This window comes from Chiloscyllium plagiosum, chromosome 11 (genome assembly GCF_004010195.1).
Source record: "Chiloscyllium plagiosum isolate BGI_BamShark_2017 chromosome 11, ASM401019v2, whole genome shotgun sequence".
In the NCBI taxonomy this organism is placed as follows: domain Eukaryota; kingdom Metazoa; phylum Chordata; class Chondrichthyes; order Orectolobiformes; family Hemiscylliidae; genus Chiloscyllium; species Chiloscyllium plagiosum.
The window spans coordinates 66,462,096-66,483,989 of record NC_057720.1 but is presented as its reverse complement, the minus strand read 5'-3'; the positions used below and the strand labels follow the sequence as shown (position 1 = coordinate 66,483,989).

The 21,894-nt window shown below is 39.3% G+C and overlaps 1 protein-coding gene across 6 annotated transcripts in view; it reads left to right on the top strand.

Annotated features, from left to right (window-relative positions):
• LOC122554496 (zinc finger protein GLIS3) overlaps positions 1 to 21,894 on the top strand; it is a 455,475-nt gene that overhangs the window by 164,013 nt on the left and 269,568 nt on the right. For 5 of the 6 annotated variants that reach the window (XM_043699622.1, XM_043699620.1, XM_043699621.1 and 2 more), the window contains 2 exons: positions 17,214 to 17,400; positions 20,416 to 21,496. In XM_043699622.1, the coding sequence (XP_043555557.1) occupies positions 17,214 to 17,400; positions 20,416 to 21,496 (1,268 nt within the window). Of the gene's footprint in view, positions 1 to 3,723; positions 3,812 to 17,213; positions 17,401 to 20,415; positions 21,497 to 21,894 lie in introns of those variants that run through there. The other variant, XM_043699623.1, reaches the window with a different exon arrangement.

The window sequence follows — 21,894 nt, the reverse complement described above, 5'->3', positions numbered from 1 at the left end:
TGCCCCTCATAATTTTGTAAACCTCTATAAGGTCACCCCTCAGCCTCTGACCCTCCAGGGAAAACAGCCCCAGCCTGTTCAGCCTCTCCCTATAGCTCAAATCCTCCAACTCTGGCAACATCCTTGTCAATCTTTTCTGAACCCTTTCAAGTTTTACACATCTTTCTGTTAGGAAGGAGACCAGAACTGCATGCAATATTCCAACAGTGGCCTAACCAATGCTCTGTAAAGCCGCAATATGACCTCCCAACTCCTGTACTCAATACTCTGACCAATAAAGGAAAGCATACCAAACGCCTTCTTCACTATCCTATCTACCTGCGACTCCACTTTCAAGGAGCGATGAACCTGCACTCCAAGGTCTCTTTGTTCAGCAACACTCCCTTGAACCTTACCATTAAGTGTATAATTCCTGCTAAGATTTGCTTTCCCAAAATGCAGCACCTCGCATTTATCTAAACTAAACTCCATCTGCCACTTCTCGGTCCATTGGCCCATCTGGTCAAGATCCTGATGTATTGTGAGGTAACCCTCTTCACTGTCCATGACACCTCCAATTTTGGTGTCATGTGCAAACTTACTAACTGTACGTCTTACGCTCACATCCAAATCATTTATATAAATGACTAAAAGTAGAGGACCCAGCACTGATCCTTTGTAGCATACCACTGGTCACAGGCCTCCAGTCTGAAAAACAACCCTCCACCACCACCCTCTGTCTTCTACCTTTGAGCCAGTTCTGTATCCAAATGGCTAGTTCTCCCTGTATTCCGTGAGATCTAACCTTGCTAATCAATCTCCCATGGGAAATCTTGTAGAATGCTTCACTGAAGTCCATATAGATCACATCTACCACTCTGACCTCATCAATCCTCTTTGTTACTTCTTCAAAAAACTCAATCAAGTTTGTGAGACGTGATTTCCCACCTACAAAACCATGTTGACTATCCCTAATTAGTCCTTGCCTTTCCAAATACATGTACATCCTGTCCCTCAGGATTCCCACCAACAACTTGTCCACTACTGAAATCAGGCTCATTGGTCTATAGTTCCCTGGCTTGTTTTTACCACCCTTCTTATACAGTGGCAACACATTAGCCAACCTCCAGTCTTCCGGCACCTCACCTGTGACTATCGATGATCCAAACGTCTCAGCAAGAGTCCCATTAATCACTTCCCTAGCTTTCCACAGAGTTCGAGGGTATACCTGATCAGGTCCTGGGGATTTATCCACCTTTATGCGTTTCAAGACATCCAGCACTTCCTCCTCTGTAATCTGGCCATTTTGCAAGGTGTCACCATCTATTTCCCTACATTCTATATCTTCCATATCCTTTTCCACAGTAAATACTGATGCAAAATACTTGTTTCGTATCTCCCCCCATTTTCTGCGGCTCCACACAAAGGCCGCCTTGCTGATCTTTGAGGGGCCCTATTCTTCCCCTAGTTATCCTTTTGTCCTTAATGTATTTGTAAAAACCCTTTGGATTCTCCTTAATTCTATTTGCCAACGCTATCTCATGTCCCCTTTTTGCCCTCCTGATTTCCCTCTTAAGTATACTTCTTCTGCCTTTATACTCTTCTAAGGATTCACTCAATCTTTTCTGTCTATACCTTACATATGCTTCCTTCTTTTTGTTAACCAAACCCTCAATTTCTTTAGTCATCCAGCATTCCCTATACCTACCAACCTTTCCTTTCACCCTAACAGGAATATACTTTTTTTTAATTCTCGTTGTCTCATTTCTGAAGGCTTCCCATTTTCCAGCTGTCCCTTTATCTGAGAACATCTGCCCCCAGTCAGCTTTTGAAAGTTCTTGCCTAATACTGTCAAAATTGGTCTTTCTCCAATTTAGAACTTCAACTTTTAGATCTGGTCTATCCTTTTCCATTCCTCACTGTTTCCTGCAGTAGCTGAATCTCTCACCCAATTTCAGCTGTCCACTTCTAACATCCTGTCCCATATACTGGTTGTAATGACTTCTGCCATTAAGCCTCTGAACAGAAAACGACTATCTCAGAGGTCACATGACTATGGCAAGTTAAGGTGAAATATGTTTCTCCAGCCATTTCCAGCACCCGAAAAACCTGATCACTGCACATCACAGATGTTCGCAGGTATAAGGCAGCCTTACAATTACAACTGGAATACTGAGCCCCAGTATTAGCAACAAGCACTCCAGGTTATTGATATAACAGCTTTACATGTAGCAAAATTAAATGTACTCTGATACAACTTCTGATTATATGTTTTAATTTGTTACCCTACCCATCTTGCATGATGCATGCATGACTTTTCAAATGTTTTTTCTGAAAGGGCCATTACTGCCACCAGACATTCATTTTATCAATCCATGTCAGATTTGAACTGGTCCCAGAGGTAGGAGGCTACTGTCTGACCCATTACGTCATTCTCTCTTCTAATGCAATGTTTCCTAGAATACAAACATTAATTTTTGCATTAAGCATCCATTCTTTGGCTTGTTTATTACTTTATTGGCTAAATAAAAATGGTGAATGGTGCTCATTGAAGAGTGAAAGCACGTTAAAATTAAAATTCAGGAATTTGAGCTCATTTTCCATGAGCTCTCAATAGCATATGATATAACGTTTTGCTGTGTTCCTGCACTTTGTCAGTTAAATGCAAGCTGAATTGAGTCACCTTAGCCTGGCAATACCCCAAACTAAACGTTGTTTAGGGCTCATGTTCTTGACGTTTTAACATGGATCTAATAATATATATATTATACTCAACACCATCCCTCCAAAAGAAAAATACATTTGGAAAAAAAAATCTGCTACCCTCCTTAACCTAATTAAACAAAGTTGCTTTAATTTATCTCACTCTCTGAACTGAAATTCAGCTATGGATCTGAATAATTCACAGTTAAAGTAGCTGCGCAAGGCCATTCTCTCTTGAATGATTTGATTTGTTTCTTCTGACTGCTGATTAAGTTTTTTTTCTAAATGTGGTATATTTATTCTTTTATTTTGTGTTGGCTGCCAGATTCACAACATCTGGCATCTTTCATTGTCCGCTGCCAACTCCTTGTATCTGTCTCTTCTTCTCGTCTTCTGTCAGATGCTCCTGTCAGCAGCTTTGTGAATCTAGTTTCATGTACATTAATTTCCTTTCATTGATCTTTAATCAAGCACAAAGTAGGTGTCAGCATATGCTTTGCTATTGTCCACACATTTTTCTTATTGCTTCAGTGTTGATCATGTTATCCTCCCGCCTGACATGCAGCACCCCACTGTCTTTGTACAGTATGTTTCAGAAGCATTCAATCTCTGGTCGTGCACCTTTTTCAGGCTCTAGTTTTTAGTGTCAAATCAAAGTGTTGACTGAATGTGTGCCTCATACAATCTGTCATTTCACAGCACACACTACAATTCTCCTCCTTTAGGACAATTTATGCAGGTCATTGACATACTTATAGTTGATCAATGTTCACCATAGATTAATACCAATTTCACTTTTCATAACATTAATTAGCAAAATAATTGGTGGACAATTGGTGCAACCTTCACAATTTTGAGTTTTATTTAGTGAGAATCTATTCTATGGTTCCTTTGACAATCCAACTTCAGTTCATTCTGTTTACTTCATGCACACTTGAGTTTAGATTGTTTAATTGTTAACTACTCCTAATGGAAAATCTGTTTCATGTCTCAGCTAACTGAAATGCCAGGCACAAGCACAGTCTGGAACACAGTCTAAAGGTGATATTTACTAAATTAGAAAGGAACTGAGACAGCATTAATTGTAAACTTGATGAAAATTCTGTGTATAGTGTTCACCATCGCGCATGTGAGTACAACATCTCTTCATTGTGACAAATGTACTTAGAATTCTACATATTTTCATAGATACCAGTGGTCAGAATTTATAGCCTAATGTGTTTCATTAATAACATCAAATGAGCTCCTCCTTTTGTCCCTGGGTAGGATCTCAGGCAGTGTTCCAACGTTATATTGTGGGGGTATATTTCTATAGAACAACCTCATTAACCTTCAGGATAGTTGGAGTAGATGCTCAGTTTTGTAATGAGGAATTTGTTATTGCCTCCAATGTTTTCCCCTCATCTTCTGTAGGCAATATCTGCTGGTGGTCCATGACAGACATCTGGTATCTTGTTGAAATGGTTATTGCATTCTCAGAAAGGCTATTCAGCCTAAATGATAGTTGTAGTTGATTGCCATCAAAGTAAATGATGAGTTTAGTTATTTACCCATACTCAGTAGTACCACTTTGTTTTTGAATTAGCAGATCATAGGTCAAGCACTGATCTAGGTCTTGAACAATTAATTGAGACAGTACAGAAAGAATATTCCATTTTCAGAGATACCATCTTCAGGTTAGTACTGTGAAAGTGCTGAACTCCCTGAGGTGCTATCTTTCAGATGAGATATTTATCCAACACAGCAGCCCTTACAAACGGTCATCTAAGGCCCTTTTGCACTATTCAAAGAGGAACTTTGCTGGTTGCTTATTTAAAAACGTACAAATAAGTAGCAGGAGTATGCCATTTGGCTCCTTGAATCTGTTGTACCTGACTTGGGCCATATATATCCACTATCTAACACCAATGAAAGCAGATATTTTGATAATCTGTCACATTGTTATAAATGGCAGCTTGTAGTGTGCACATCGACAACAGTATTTCCTTATATTACAATAGGGACTGTCATTCTTGATGTTAATTTGGAATTTAAAAGATTGAAGATTGCATGGAAATTACAATATTGAAGGAGAAAAGAACTTCCACAGTTTTGAGGTGCTTAGAAGGAACAAGTTAGAGGAGTAGACTTGAAGAAGTCTGAAACCCAATGCAGTGACCACATAGAGAAAGGGAATGTTTGTATGAAGATGAGGAGCTGGGCTCTCGAGCTGCATGCATTTGGGGAGTGACAATACAATTTTCACCAATTTAGTTTTGAATTCAGGTAACATTTTCATAATCTTTTGGTTGCACGTGAGGAGAGACAAAAGATGTTGTTTATTTTTGATGACTGTCCAATCAATTTTGCTTCCTGTTTCAGTAAAAACTATTGAGGGCCAGTAGGAAGCCAGTCAGTCTTTTCCCTTAAATGTATTAAATATCATGGGAAACAGAAAATCTTATTATAATTTGCATACAAGGGTTGTGGTCCATGTAAAGATAATTTGAGTGATTATTATAAAGCAAAATTAACACAGAAAGTAATTAGTTTATATGTAGAATTCCCTTGAAATAAAACAGAACTTTTGCAGTGTGGATATGAAGCCAAATGCAAGAGCTGTTCCCAATGTGTGGTGAATAAACTGATCTCTGTTGGGGAAGCATTATTTGAACTACAATTGGCCTCATAATTTCTTGGTTCATGAAGGGAGAACACCAATCAGACGTCTGCTTCTGAACTTAATGATGTTGTCCTTCTTGATCAAAGTCCCACCAGATATTCCAGATAGGGATGTTCCTCTTTGGGGTGAAGATCTGATGGGTTATCAATCCTTCATGTGAATCCTTATTCTTCACAGCTTTGACTAATTTATTTTAGCACTGGGCTTACCACATGTGTGCTGGTGGAAATCCATGAATAGAGTTCTGTTTATCATGAGGGGTAAAGAAATGCAGCATTGGTACGGGAAATGATAGTGGACTAAAGATTTGAATAAAGACCAGGTGCAATACACAAGAGACCACGGTCCTTTAGCAGGTATACCTCTGGGGTTGATTTCAGGGACAGGAGGCTCTCTCCATCCAGTGTTTGAATCCTGGGCCTCCACTGTTGCTTCCTGGGCTTACTTCAATCTATCACAAGATCACACTGGAACACAGAAGTAAGTAGAGAGGATAAAAAGGCAACGTTCCAGGCCCCATCTCACCTGCTCTTTGCCATGAGAGTAACTGGAAATTTCTCATCTTGAAAAAAGAAAAGCCTCTCTGATGCAAGCAGTCTGATGAATAGTTTTTGACAAGAGGATGCCTTGGAATCTAATTTCTTAATTATGCACACAAATGGTAAGGTCTGCAAAAGCCCAGGGTGACATGGATAGATTAGCAAAATGAGGACATAGTCCTCGGATGCTGTTAGACATAGAAAAATGTGCAGTAATATGGAATAACCTTGGGGAAAGAAAATACTAGTTAAGTGTTAAGATTCTAACCAGAACCAAGGAGCACAAGAGTCATGTTGTGCAGATACACAACTCATCACAGATGAAAAGCCATAAAAAGATGTGCTGGAATCAAGAAGCTTTGAAAATAAGGGTGATATTAAACTCAGAACATCTGAGTTATGTCACAGTTGGATTATTGTTGAAATCTTGGGCACCCTAATTTAAGAGGATATAAAATCAGTGGAAAAGTTGCAACATATGCTCAGTTACAGAGAAATTTAAGGTGTTTTTTCACTGGACTTAAGATGGTCAATAGAATATTAAGAAGACAAAAATGCTTAAACTAGTTAATGAAATAGGACAGAGAACCACTAAGTTATGAGAAAAAAAGTACTCAAATGAAATGTTAAACTGTGCACAGAATCTGATTAGAGTGCAAAATTTTCTATCTATGTTGGTGAAGCGGAGCACAAAAATATTTTTGAAAAGGAATTAAATAGTGGCTTGAAATTGAGGAATGTTAAAGGGAGAATAGTTGGATTAGACTGGATGAGTCATGGAGAAAAGTACTGGTAGAGATTTAATGGGTGAAGTGATATCCAAACAAAAATGAATTGGCTGAATATTTTTATTCATTCATGGAATCTGATCTTGCTGGTAAAGCATCATTTATTGCCCAGTCTAATTGCCTTTGAAAAGGTGGCAGTGAGCTACTTTCTTGACTCACTGTGTGATTTTACTGTAATAATATTAATGTGAGGAAAAGTTCCAGGATTTTGACCCAGTGATAACGAAGGAAAACCAATATGTTTCTGAGTCACATAGTAAGCAGGGTAGAAGGAAGCATTAAATTACAGAGGTTTTATTGATAGATTAGCTAAATGGGAAAAAAAATCAAGCTAATGAAATAGCACATAATTGTGCAAAGATATGTGGCAGGTCAGAAAATTGGTTTCATGGTCATGGTCTAGGTTCATCACGAAATCATTGTTAATTGTTGTAAAAACCCATCTGGTTCACTAATATCATTCAGGAAGGGAAATCTACCATCCTCACCTGATCTAGCCTACATGTAACTCCAGACTCCACAACAATATGGCTGACTCTTAACTGCACACTGGACCACTGGTTCCTGGTTCAGCAGGCTTTTCTGGAAAGAACTGTGAGGATTTTTTGTTGGCTCTGCAGCTGGCAGGGTAGAAACCCCTGACACTTAAAACAAAAATCCCTCCCTTTGCATTTTATGTTCCAAGAGATTTTTTATGTGTGAGTTGTAGTTATTTTCTTACTTTTTGAATAGTTTGTTCTATAAATGAATCCAGCCGCAAGCTTTTGTGAATTTATGGATAGAGAGGATATTTTATTGTTATATACTTGCTCCAGAGAGTTCAAACATGACATGTCACCCATACTATCACACATGTAAATATGAGATATTAAAATAAATTAAAAATGTAGAATTATTTCAATTTCTTTCATAGCAGGCCTACAGTGTTTTTGAATACATTGGATTTTATCTGGAACGGAGGTCTTGTAAAATTGGAGTTTTCTGAGTAAACTGTGAGGCTTCATGGAGTTGAATTGCTAAGAGGTTGGATCTCAGATGAACTTGACATTGAAACAGGTTGGGGAGATAATCCTTCTGCTACTGTCAAGGTATTCCTTTTCTACTTCGTTGCTTAGTTATCTTGTTACTGGTTCTGTGGCTTTTGAGATGGTGTTTCATACGGTATCTGTCAGAAGACAGCTTCTGATGTTATTTTTGACTGCAGTCAATAAACATGATCACCTTGCTCATGTGATCTGTAATATGTTTAAAGACCTTTACTAAACAAAATGGGCTGGTAAACATCCTGTGTTATGGCTTTTCACACAGACTTTTCACCAGGTTGTGAAAGCTTGGAATTCTTTTCCATAAACAAAAATTGATGCTACCTGAGAAACATAGATTCTTTTTGTCAAACACAGGATTTAAGGTACATAGGGCAATGGCATATTCATGGAGTTAAGTCACAGATTAGCCATGACCTATTGATATGCAGAAAAGTTTGAGGGGCTAAATGGACTACTGTTGTTGACCAAAGTCAGTCAAGTGGGCTGTTTTGTCCTGGGTGATGTTGAGATCCTTGTATTTGGGCAAGGGGAACATGTTCTATATCATACTCCTGAGGTGTGCCTTGTAGATGGCAAAACAGCTTTGGGAAGTCAACAGATAAGTCACTCACCACAGGCTACCCAGCCTCTGGGCTACTCTTGTACACACAGTATTTTTGAAGCTGGAAGAGTTAAATTTCTGATCAATGGTGATTCCTCAGGAGGTTGTTCATGGGGGACTTAGCCACTTTTACTGTCCAGTAACATACTTCTAATGTGATACCATAGCACTGTTTTAAGCAGTCAACATCTTGATTACATTGACAGTTGTGACTAGAAACATGAAACAAAAAATTAAGTGCATACATGAGAAGGTAATGATATGATTGCAAAATCTGGTTCTATTTGGTGTCCTAAATACTTTGGGTGTTGTGAATGCTCATTGTATCCTGTAGAATCATAAGGTGTTATCCAGCAGACACGAATATCACAACAAAACCAGCAATAATGTTTGCTCCTGTTTTAGGGCCAGATTCATTTACTCTTGGGCTGGCCTTGGAACCTGATCTTTCTATTCCGAGGCAGACATGTGAGCTTCCTTTTACTGAGCTTGCTGACCACACACTTGCAAGCCTTTTGCTGTTTCCTGCCTGTCCCTAAGGTCCCAGTCTTGAAAGAGGAAACCCAGCTCTCATGGCTTTAGTGGAGGTGATCTTAATCTCCAAAATCGTTAGGTTTGAGTGGTGGAAAGTTAAAATGTAAAGCCTTGTAGCTGAGTGGGATAGGAGAAGGGTCCCTTTATTCCATATCTTGATGAAGGTGCGTGCTTAAGATTGTATTTGTGTTCCAATTTTAAAACTGGCTGCCAGAGTGAATTGAGAACTGTTGGACAGAGCAGCTAAATATGTCTTGAGGACTACTTGTGAGCCATGCAAGAGAGGGTCCTGCCCAGAACGTCAACTCTCTTGCTCTTTGGATGCTGACCTGCTGTGCTTTTTCCAGCACCATGCTTTATCAGCCATGCAAGAGGGCCAGGTGTGCTTCCTTTGACCACAAGTTTGGCTTTGAATCATACCTTCCACATGTCCTGATACTACCTCTATGTCCTTCTTGGACTGTGATTTCCTATCTTCCCCTCCTGTACCCTTCAGTCTTCCTACAAATTCCTCCTTCATACATTTCGATCTTCTCCATGATCACCTACAATCCTTTTCCCTTCTCCCCCAGTCCCCTTCCTGGACCATCCTTGATTTTTCCAATGCCTTTCTCCCAGTCTCCTGTATGGATCCTTTTTTAGTTCAGCAGAACCTGATTTAAACAAGTCCTGTTGGGTTTCCTTGCTGCTAACCAGCATCATCCCTAACTTCCTTGTAAGTCTGCTCTTCTCTCTAGTCCCAAACCTGTTTCACTGCTCAAGGCTTTTCCTAGTTCTGCCCTAAACATTAGTTTATAGGTTACACTTGCCCTGTTTCACCCCTACCTGGGTGAAATCTCACCTTTGCCCACCTATCGACTCAGATTATGGTGCTCCCCTGTACCAAGGTTTGCCTCTGCCATGCAGTCCAGACCAGAGTTTTGACACACCATCACAATATATTCTGGCTGCAATGCATGAAACCAAGTGTACCGTAATTTAGTCAGTGAATGCTCTGTAAAATATGCCAGCATTTATTCTGGTCTCTTAGATTACATGATAACTCACAGGGAAACAAGCCAGGAATGAGATCAGGTAAAATAATGTTTATAAATACTTGTCCACATTTAATGGAGGATCCGCAAAACCAAATAAATTTTGATTTATTGAAAGATTAATTTTCTTAAAAATAAGGAGAGCACGAGTAAGAGGGTTTGTGTCAACAAGGTCTGTGTGAGCGGCATTGATAGAGAAAAAAATTGATGGCTGTCAAAAAATCTGAAAGAATGACAGACAAGCAGCAATAGAACTGTTTTATTTTTGTTCATGGGGCATGCTGCAGGGAGTTAGTTAGTATATGAATAATTATTTTTGTAGAATGTGTGTATTTGGAAAAAAAACCTTAGTGGATGAATTAAATGATTTATGATTACTTCTCTCTGTTACTACAATGGATCAAATTACCTTTGCCTTTCAATGATAAAGATAATGGGGAATTGGTCAACGTTTAAAAAATTGACTCTATCATACCTGAATGTGATTTATTGTAAAACTTAGTTAATAAGTTCAAAAGATAAACTGCAAGGCTGACTTCTAAAAGTGAAGTTCAGAAAAATGATGAATGTTGAAGTCCTTTGGAAGAAAAAAGTTTGTAAATCTTGTATTCTATTCATTGTGCAGTGCAAATCTTCAGCCCTACAAAACCGTCTCTGTCTACTGTTCATCACAGTGTCTGTGTAGGCAGGATGCACATGGATATTGATATACTGTGGTGCGCTTATGCTGTTGATTTGAAATTTGTAATATTCAAAATAAAGAAATTACAATTTTACTGAACTTTAAGCTTTTGAGGAATATAGAATTTTCTGTTCTGCATCAAACTAGATGAAAAATCAGTCATGTAATTACATATCACTCAAAGCTTTGACTTTTGATGCACAATAATATTTCATGCTGACAGTTTTCTGTACTAAAGGCAATTCATTTTTTATGTATAGTACTGTGGGCATCAGACACTCTCCAGTTCCACACTGAGTGGAGTTTCTTCACATATGAGAATAGACATTGTAAGTTGGCAAACTATGTACAGATGCACACTTTCTGGAAGGAGGTTTTCCTGACAGTTTTTGTGAAGAGCTCGCCTATTGCCTGAGCTGATTCTCATCCTCCCCAGCCTGGTGACATTGAACAGAATTGCAGACCTCAAAGTGCAGTGTCAACTGGTGTGAGCTAAGTCAGCACAGTGTGTGACTGCACAGCCAGTATCACATTGTGTGGTGCATTTAGAAAGATCGAGAGAGAACTTGTACTTGTGTAGTTCCTATCATAATTTCAGAACATTATAAGGATTTTAAGCCAGTTAGGCATTTTTGAGTGTAGTCAACATTGGTAGAGTAGGAAACATAATAACAAATTTAAGGGACAAAATCCCACAAACGTCAATGGGATAATGGCATGCTTTTTAAAACATTAGTTAAGGAATAAATATAGGTCAGGGTACTGACTGTATCAGTGGGAAAATCTTTTTTAGTTGGAAGACTTTGAAAATCTCAAAATTGGTTTGGCCAGACAGCCCTGATTTAACAGGTGAATGAACAAGACTGAAGCCAAGTGAGACTGGATTCAAATAAAATTAGCATTGTTATGTTGCTACGAATCAAGAACTTATTAGCTGTTCTCAATTACGAAAGAAAAATATTTTTTGTGAAATTTAACGAGAAGTTATAATAAAAAACCATGGAAACAGTAAACACCAAGAGCATAGGATTTATAAACCCATGGGTTTATTCTTTTATAAAGAACCAGTTGTACATAACAAAAGGCTGCAAAAGACCTAAATTACACAGCACTTCCCTGTGCTTGTTTCATACCATATTAAGTGACAATTTGTCCCACAAGTATGACTTCATTTTCTGAGTAAACTATTTGATTCACAGAATAGTGGAAATAAAAGCAGAGTTGAAATGAGGAATGATATTTTGTGGGACTTGAGTCATTTGTTCCTTTGTGTACTCTGTGACAGCACTGAGCACCAAGATAGCTCTGTGTCTGAGCTAACTTTTCCAAACTTTTCTTTCTATTTCTCACAAACCTGTGCACTTCCTCAGTGAAATTGTTGAACTGACAGCAATGTACTGCTGAATAATGTTTAGTAGGAGCTGGACAACTAGAACATCTAGGACAATAATGATAGTCATGAAAAAAATGGAAGCATCATTATCTGTGCTGGCTGGATTCAACTTCAGGTCTCAGGCAAAAAAATGACAGTGCTTAATTGCTCAATGTTTCCCTTTTTTGTCACGATTTTCTTTTAGCTGGTCAGTCTTTGAATTCGTAAGCTCAAGGACGTCATGTGTGAAATGGAACATTTTAGCACATTTGGCAGCATCAGGCACCCCCAGGACATACCAGGCTGGAGTGGAGTAGCACTTCATTCGCTTGTTTCCATTGACAAGTTTCGGCTTTTAGAAAAGGACCTTCAGTGTACTCTGTGAAATTTCTCTTTCCTCTGCCTGGTGTCCTAAGATGCTTGTTATTTTGAGCACTTGGGTAAAATGCTTTAAATAACACTATCCCACCCGGGCTGCTTAGATTATGTACACACAGCATTGCCTGCAAAACTGTAAAGTCTGATAGTTTTAATAGAAGGCTTTCACTGGATTAGAGTTTACTGAGCTAGCTCGACCTCTATAATTTTTCTCCATTCCCTACTTGAGGGAAACCAAGACAATTGTGGGGAATTGTAAATATACTGAAAATATGCAGGAGATTGTGATCTTCAGTAAGATTAGTGATGGAAGTGACTTCCGTTAAATGATTCTCTCCTCTTGTGGAAGAATCCATAGTGTATCATGTCATTGTGATGTCACAAAGCACTGGTGCTATGCTGTCTTTGTCTGCTCCATTACCATCAGTAACATGTCCATTTTGAGATGGGAAGCAGCTGAGTTATTAGGCCTTATCACGCCAGGAATTTAGGTTGAATTTATGCCAAACTGGGAAACACCATCAGGGAACAAAGTTGAGGTGAGTTTTTAAAAAATATAATGTTACTCTCTGATTTGGCAAGCCCACATTTAATACTCCTCCCTCATTACTTTGAAAAGTTGATGGCCGTTTTTCTTCATGAACTGGATAAGAATGGTTAGTGATGGTGTTCTCACAATGATGGTGCTGGGCAGGACTTTGAGTATGCAGGTATGAAGGAATGGCATTATCCTGTACGTTTCTAAATCAGGATGAATTGTGAATTGAAGATGATAGTCTCCCTTCAGTGACTTGTAAAACATTTAAAATAGCATTACTGCATTCAGAAGGAGATATTCAGTAATATCACATTCATATTGTAAGTGTTAAACCTAAAATTAATTAAAATTATTAAGTTCAGTCGTGGACAAGGATTGTAACAATGCAGATGGAAAAAGCCAGGCAGAAGATTATGCCTTCCTGAAGAAGGGCTTATGCCCGAAACGTCGATTCTCCTGCTCCTCGGATGTTGCCTGGCCTGCTGTGTTTTTCCAGCACCACATTTTTCAACTCTGGTACTCCAGCATCTGCAGTCCTCACTTTCTCCTAGAAGATTAGGCCAGTCAACAATAGTGACAGCTTGTATTTATATATAACATCTTTAACAATATAATGACCAAAGCTGCTTCACAAGGGCATTTAAAAAATATATATATTTTACGTGTTGTTGGAGCTGCAGTCATTCAGGCTAGTGGAGATTATTTCATTATTCTTCTAACTTGCCTTTGCAGATAGTTGTCAAGCATTGTGGAGTCACTTGAGCTGTGTACTGCAGAATTCCTGGTCTCTGATCTGCTTTTGCAGCCACAACATTTGGAAAACTGGCCTGGTTTAATTTTTTGGTATCCCCAGAATATTGATTGTGGGGGTTTAGTCATCATAATGCCATTGAACATCAATGGGGGAATGAATGTATTCTCTTCTGTTGGTGATGATCGCTGCCTGACACTTATATGAGATAAAGGATACTTGCCATTTATCAGTCCCAGCTTCTTGGGAGAGTAACTGACATGAATAAAGCCATATTGTAATTGTTAAATGATGGCAAATTTAAATTTTAAAAATCTGTAAAGAAAAGGTTGACTGAGGGACTCATGGAATTATATTTTAAAAATTGTACTGAAGAAACATGCACGAGTATGCAACCAATTTCAACATTCACCCATTGAGTCTGTCTTAACTGTCTCTGGAGTAGAGCTATTCTTGTTGCACTGGTGATGACAAGGGGCAGTAGCATGATATTACATATCTAGTAATCCAGAGGTAAGACTGATATTCTGGAGACATTAATTCAAATCCCACCATGACCATATGGTGAAATTTAAATTCAGCTAATGAATAAATCTCATGAAATAATTATAAAGTCTTAAAATAATTATAAAGCTTCTGAATTATTATAAGAACCCAATTGGTTCATAAGTGCCTCTCAGAGAAAGAAATTTGCTATTTTGACTCGATCTGGCCTTCATGTGACTCCACATCCACAGCAAAAGATTTGAGTCTTATCTAACCTTTCAAATGCCTGAGCTAGACATTTTTCAAATCATTACAAACAGCGCTACTGCACATTGTCTACAGTGGCTTATGAGGGTCACCATCATTTTCTTAAGGGTACTTAGGGCTGGGCAATAAATGTTGGCCCCACCAATGACACTCACATCCCAAAAGTCCATACAAAAATAACAAATGTATTAGCATGAAATAAGTTTATTGGATTGTTGACATAATTATTTTTTATATTTACGAATTGCTAAATACATTAAGTCTTTTGCATTTTAAGTGCTTTTCCAAAGTAACTTAAAACATTTCAGATGGGCCAGTTGAATGCTGGCTGTATCCCCAGCACCCCAAGTTGAGTTGCAGACACAAGTCTCTTTTCATTGACAGGCACCATACTTTGATGGACTAGTGTGGTGCCATGATGAAATTACTGTGTGACCTGCCAATTCCTCTAAACTGTTGGAGCGCGCAGGCCCTGTACACTCAGTGCTCTGTTACAGCTAGATTGATTTTTGTTTTGAGAAGTCAGCACCTCTGGCTGTTAATGAACAGAAAAGCCTATTCCTGTGTTACAATGTAGCTGCTTTATGCCCCGTGCCAATCACATGTCTCAAGTCAGAATAATTTTCCCAAAATAATGTTGTTTAAAAAATTACGCTAAATATTTTTCTGAAAAGCTCCCTCTATTTGGGTATGGCTATTAATATACTTTCTAACCATGTGATCTGTGATGTTTTTAAAACCCTTGACAGCATTAAAAATTACATTTATTTACATAAGAAAGAATGGAATGAGAAAGGGCAATTTGGCCCTCCAAGCCTGTCCTACAATGGACTGTATCCCAACTTTAAATCTCCTGAAATAAAATGCTGCTTTAGTGTTTCCTTACAGGGAGCAGAATATTCATTCACCCTCACAGATACACTAATCAATCCTACCCTATTGCTGTGTTTGTATGTATGTGTGTGTGTGTGAGTGAGAGTCATTTGGTCCCTTCATTGACTGCTTCCCGCTAGCTAACCAATCCTCTAACCAGTCCATGTTAGTATGTCACCCCCTACTCCATGAGCTCTTATTTTGTACAGTTTTTACCTTTGATGTGACACCTTGTCAAATCTATTTTTGGAGTACAAGTACAGCACTTACATAGTTTCCTTTTATCCATGTTGTTTGCCACTTTGTCAAGGAATTCTAATAAATTAGTCAAATATTATTTCTCTTTCACAAATCCAATTTGCATCTGCATGATGATATTGAGATTTTCTGATTTGGAGATGCCGGTGTTGGACTGGGGTGTACAAAGTTAAAAATCACACAACACCAGGTTATAGTCCAACAGGTTTAATTAGAAGCACACTAGCTTTCGGAGCGACGCTCCTTCATCAGGTGATTGTGGAGGGCTCGATCGTAACACAGAATTTATAACAAAAATTTGCAGTGTGATGTAACTGAAATTATACATTGAAAAATTGATTGTCTGTTAAGCCTTTCATCTGTTAGAATACAGTGATAGTTTGACTTCTTTCATGTGTAAATCACAAAACCCTTTTTTTTAAATTGCATTCTCGGGTTAGCTGTTAACAATGGTGATAGCTAGACAATATGTTGAGGATTTTCTGAAGAAGACTTCTGAAGAAGGGTCACTGGCCCTGAAGCGTGAACTCTGAGTTCTCACCACAGACCTGTTGAGACTTCCCAGCAATTTCTGTTTTTGTTTCAGATTTCCAGCATCTGCAGTTCTTTTTGATCTTTCTGAGATTTTCTAAGTCCGCCAGTAATTTCCTGAGAAATGGTTTGCAGCATTTTCCCTATGTTAAACTAACTGGTCTGGAGTTTCCTAGTTTCTATCTTGCTTTATTGAGTGTCACTTACTATTTTCCAATCTGATATCTTTTCAGAACCTAGGGAATTTTGGAAAACTCTAACCAATGTTCTAGAATCTTGTGTGGCCACTTCCATTCAGACCGTACTATATTTGTTTCTTTGTTTGATTTATTGTTGTCACAGGTACCGAGATACAGTTAAAATTGTTGTTTTGTGAGCTATATAGGCAGATTGTACCATAGAAAATGCATAAGGGTAGCAGAACAGAGTGCAGAACACAATGTTACAACCACAGAGAAGGTGCAGAGAGAGAGATCAGAATTAGCATTTGAAAGGTCTGTTCAAAAGTCTGATAACAGAAGGGGAGAAACTGCTCTTGAATCTGTTCATATGTGTATTCAAATTTTTATCTCTTCCACTTGATGGAAGAGGGTGGAAGAGAGTATAACCGAGCTGATTATGTTGGTTGAGTTCCATCTAGGGACTTTTCAGCTTTTGATTCTAATAAATTTCTCTGTACCATTTCCCATGGTTATTGTAGTTGTTTAAAGTTCCTCTGTCGTTTTCACCTTCTCATTCACACCTATTTCTGGGATGTTATTTGTGTAGTGAAGACAGACACAAAATATCTATGGATTTCATTCACTGTTCCTTTATTTTCCATTGTTAATTCCCCAGATTCACACTTTAGAGGACTAACAATCACTTTACTTACTCTTCGCTTTTTCAGATGTCTTGGAAACTCATATTTCCATGTGCTTTTACATTTCAAGCTTACTTTCTTTTGTGCTCTAATTTTTCCCTCATCATTAATCTTTCAGTTATTCCTTGTTATTCTTTATATTCTCTCCAATCTCTGACCTGCCATTCATCTTTGCAGATTTATATACTTTTTCTTTCATTTTAATACTATTGCAAACTTGCTTAGTAAGCCAAATGCCCAAGGTGGAGCTGTGCAGATTACAGTGTTTTTATTTCTAGATTTGCGTAGAAGAAGAAATCTCACACTGGTTGCTTTTAATTTTGTTACAGCAAATGGTGGATACAGCCCCTGTTATGTTCTATCCAGCAAGAGGGATGAAATGAACCATGCCATGAGGAATGAGCCAATAGCAACAGCCAGGTTGGAGCCAGTGATTCATTCAGGAAATCATATCAGCACAGACCCGAGTTCATCCCATTGCAGTACCAGGCTGACTGCCCCTCACTCTGATACCAGGTTATTTTCTGCTGCTGTAATGTATTCTGTGTCTGTCAAAAATCTCTATGTGGATGAAGGTTCCAAACTGAGCTGTGAACTTATCTTTCTTCCTGTGTATTTACAAGCCTGCTGGTGCCTGTGATAGGATGTCCTTGCTTAGAAATTTGTAGCATTTTAGTTTCAGCATCTTTGGCTTCAGTTCTATATAATACTCTCCTGAAACTTTTCAAAGAGTGAGATTGATAGATTTTTTTTGTTGGAAAAAGTTGTCAAGCGTAATAGAATGAAGGTGGTTAAATAGAGCTAAGGAAAAATCACTAAGATGGAACTGAATGACAGAATAGATTTGATGGACTATTCCTGTTCCTCTGAAGATAAAAATAATTTGAGTTACATGAAGCATCAATTTTACTTTGTGTTATGTACAAATAACAAAATATTATTTAGCTGCTTTTTTGTGGTTGACTCCCACTGCCCTCTGAAGTGGTCTAGCAAGCCAACTAGTTGTATCAAACTCTACAATGTCTAAAGAAAGGAACAGACAGTTTGTATCCTATATACTTGACATCTCCCTGCCTATCAGAAACAAGAACAAATTCAGTCCTGTGAAGCTGCAGGTTGTCCATAATAATATCTGTGCCAGGCTGTGAGACTATTCAAGCAGCAGCCTAACATAATCATACAGATGGATGACTACATATAGACACTGTGTTGGACACCATCATTACTATTCCTGTCCTGTTTTATACAGGCAGACCCACCAGAGGTGTGCATATATTGCAATATGGTCTATAAGGAGGTGCCCTGGGAGTCCTCATGGTATTAGCTCAATCATGGACATAGAAATCTGCTACTTACCACCTTGGCTGATAGGCACCGATTGGAGGAAGCACTAAAGGTGGCAAGGGAACAGAATCTGGGGCCATACTACCAGTGCTTCATCTGGAGGCTCACTGATGATGTGACCTAGTATGGTGACAAAACGTCTGAAAACTAACCTTCCAGCTCAGCGAGCAAACCTATATCCGGAATAGAATCTGGACTTCAACATCCATCATGATGAGTGGCTCTGTGACTACTGACCAAGTTGGCCATGCTTTAAGACGCAGTGTTCCTCTCACTGTCTATCTGGCTGCACTGGTGATTGGTGTGCTGATGTCAACCTTGGAGTGGCTGTGTGCATCTGCAGCCATGCAGCTTCGAGGGACCATTGACAAGACTGCGTCTGCAGAAGGTGGTGAGCTGGAGAACTCACTTGATCTCAGGTGCTTGGGTCTCTTCCCCTCATACTGTTTTCAGTTTCTTGAATCTCTCTCCTCTTGTGCTGTTTCCAAAATCTTGAAACCTACCACTCTGGTGATGTTTTCTATCTCTCAAATCTCTCCCCTGTCATGCTATTTTGAGGCACTTGGGCCTCTTCTCTCATATGACGTTTTCAGTCTTTCAGACCAATCCCCTTTTATGTTGTTTTTAGACATTTGGACAAATCTTGCACTGTATACCTGCCAGTTAGTGGCAATCTCCAGCAAGACAGAATCTCACCGTAGTTCCTTGATGTCCAGTGGCATTGCCATTGCAGAATCCTCCACTACTCATATCCTGGGGTTTACCATTGATCAGAAACTGAACTGGACCTGCCATTTAATACTGTGGCAACAAGAATAGGTCTGAGGCTAGGAATTCTGTTGAGTACTCAACTCCTGTCTGCCCAATATCTGTTCACTACCTACAAGGCACAAGTTAAGATTGTGATGAATACTCACCATTTGCCTGGATGATGCAGCAATTCGTACTCAACAACCTTGACACTATCCAGACAAAGCATCCTTCTCCATTGGCATCCCATCCACCGCCTTCACTATTTAATTCCTTCACTAGCAGCGCACATTGGCAGCAATGGTACCATTCACAAGATGTGCTGTAGCACCTTCCAACTTGTGACCTTTACCAGTTAAAAGGATGAGGGCTGGAGATGCATGGGAATATCAGTACCGAACCACACCCTATTCTGACTTGGCAATACATTGCAGTTTCTTCACTGTGGTAAATCAAAACCTTGGAACTCCTTCCGTAACAGCACTGTAGATTTATCTATGCCACTTGGACAGTAGCAGCTGAAAAAGGTAGCTCACCACCACCTTCTCCAAAGCAATCAAGGATGCTTAATAAATGCTGACCCTGACAGTACCAATGTCCCCAATAGCCCATCAACCAAAAAACAAGTGCTGCAATACAACTTTTCCCAAAGGGGTCAGCTAGCGTACAATTAATAATATGCAAATACCATATGTAATACCCAAGAAATTATTCTTTATGTGCAACCCTGTATAATAAGTGCTATTTGACCATAGAGGACTTAGCAGCTCAGACACACTTCTGTTGCCACTTTCACACTGACACAGGAATCATATAGTATTCAAGAGAGAGAATCCTGGTCATTTTTTCCTTTTGAGCACAGTGGTACCGAGACAAATTGTAGCTCTCCCTCTCTCTGTCACCCAGGCTAAGATCAATTAACCCTGGACAGATCAGAAGCTATGCTTGGGGCATTTCTTGTTTTTGTCTGACTTTGCAGCAAACCCACTAATCTCATCATTTGTGGAAATCTTGCACTTTCTGTGGGAAACAATTCTTTTTCGAAAAGCACCAGAGTACTATCTCATTTCAGAAGAATGCAAGAATACAAAGAGTGCCAATTGCTATTCTGTGAGTGGATCAAGGAGCATTATTTTATTAATATGACTATTTTGATTTAGATCAAGCTGATAGGGTTTACAGATAAACTACCACTTGGTTTAGATCATTTAAATAATTTTATAGAACCTATATTGATGCAATATTCAATATCTCACAGAAAGAAGACATTAGCAAATTCATAAATATTCATTGTCTCCATTTGTTTTTGGGAATGCCCCCATACTGAAGCAACTTATGAAACAAAAATAAAACTGCAATATGATTGGCAAAAAGTAATGCTTATATCCATTTATGTTACATGAAGTCTCAATATGTTTATGGCTGTTGTTGTTTCAGGTCTCTCGCTTCTCAAACTTCATTGGCTCCCAGTAATTTGCATTTGGAGGAAAATCTTCCAAACATACACATAAAACAGGAATGGTCACATCTCCTTTCTGAGAACGAAGGAGTTTCTAGTCATTCTGAGGTTGGAGATACCAACAGTCTGCCTTCAGAATCCGAGTCCGTGAACAGCAACTTCTCTAGTTCTTATTCATCATATTTCTTCAATAATGATTCGAGCTCCACACCGGGCTTTGTGTCAAGTGGGAGTCTTCGTCACGTGGCCAAGTTACAGCCAGGCAATGCAAAGAAACGATCGGTTTCGATATCCCCACTTTCAGCTGAAGGGTTGGACATCACAGCAATCATTCGCACCTCTCCAACATCGCTTATTGCATGTGTCAATGGAATGAGGGGCAGTCCCAATGGTCTGTTCCCTCTCTCTGGAGGAATTGGTCATTTGGGAGCTCGAAAGACCTGCAGTCCGCAGTCCTGCTCTGTGTTAGACAGCCAGTGCAACTTGCCTTCCCCTGCATCCTCTTTCCCAACGCGCAGTGCTGAGCAAGAGAGTACTGAAGCTGAGCCTATCCCTTTGCAGCAACCTGAGGATAACATGGACCTCGGTCTGGTAATCGGCAACATGGTTGTTCAACATGGAGTGGCGGATGGTTGCCATAAAATAAACTTTTTCAAGCATGAACCTGTTGACGAGTACACACATGATACAAAACTGTTTCAGCAACACCAAGGGCCACCTCCCCCATACCATTCCCAGCAGCATTTTGGTCAGTCCCATGGGACCATGCACCACTTGCATGGGCTGCCAGCCAATGGACACCTTCAGATTGATGAAGAAAGTGAGTTGCCCAAGAACAATGGGAGGCAGATCTGTCGATGGATAGACTGTAACGCAGTCTATGACCAGCAAGAGGAGTTGGTGAGACACATTGAAAAAGTGCATATTGATCAGCGTAAAGGAGAAGACTTTACTTGTTTCTGGGCTGGGTGCGTGAGGCGGTACAGACCCTTTAATGCTCGCTACAAGCTTCTGATACATATGAGAGTTCATTCAGGAGAGAAGCCTAACAAGTGCATGGTAAGTCCAGTTGACATAGTTCAACTAAGGTATAATAGCAATATACTGTTGTATTGCTTAATTTCCTAAGGCTCTTTGCTGGCAGTGGAAATAAACCCTGCTGTGTCTCTTACATTTGAAATGCAGAGAATACGTGGCAAGATAGGATTAGATTTTGGCCGACCAAATATATATGTGCCTAGAGAGTGAGCTTAAAAATGTGTTGCTGGAAAAGCGCAGCAGGTCAGGCAGCATCAAAGGAACAGGAGAATCGACGTTTCGGGCATAAGCCCTTCTTCAGGAATGAGGAGGGTGTGCCAAGCAGGCTAAGATAAAAGGTAGGGAGGAGAGACTTAGGGGAGGGGCATTGGGAATACGATAGGTGGAAGGAGGTTAAGGTGAGGGTGATAGGCTGGAGA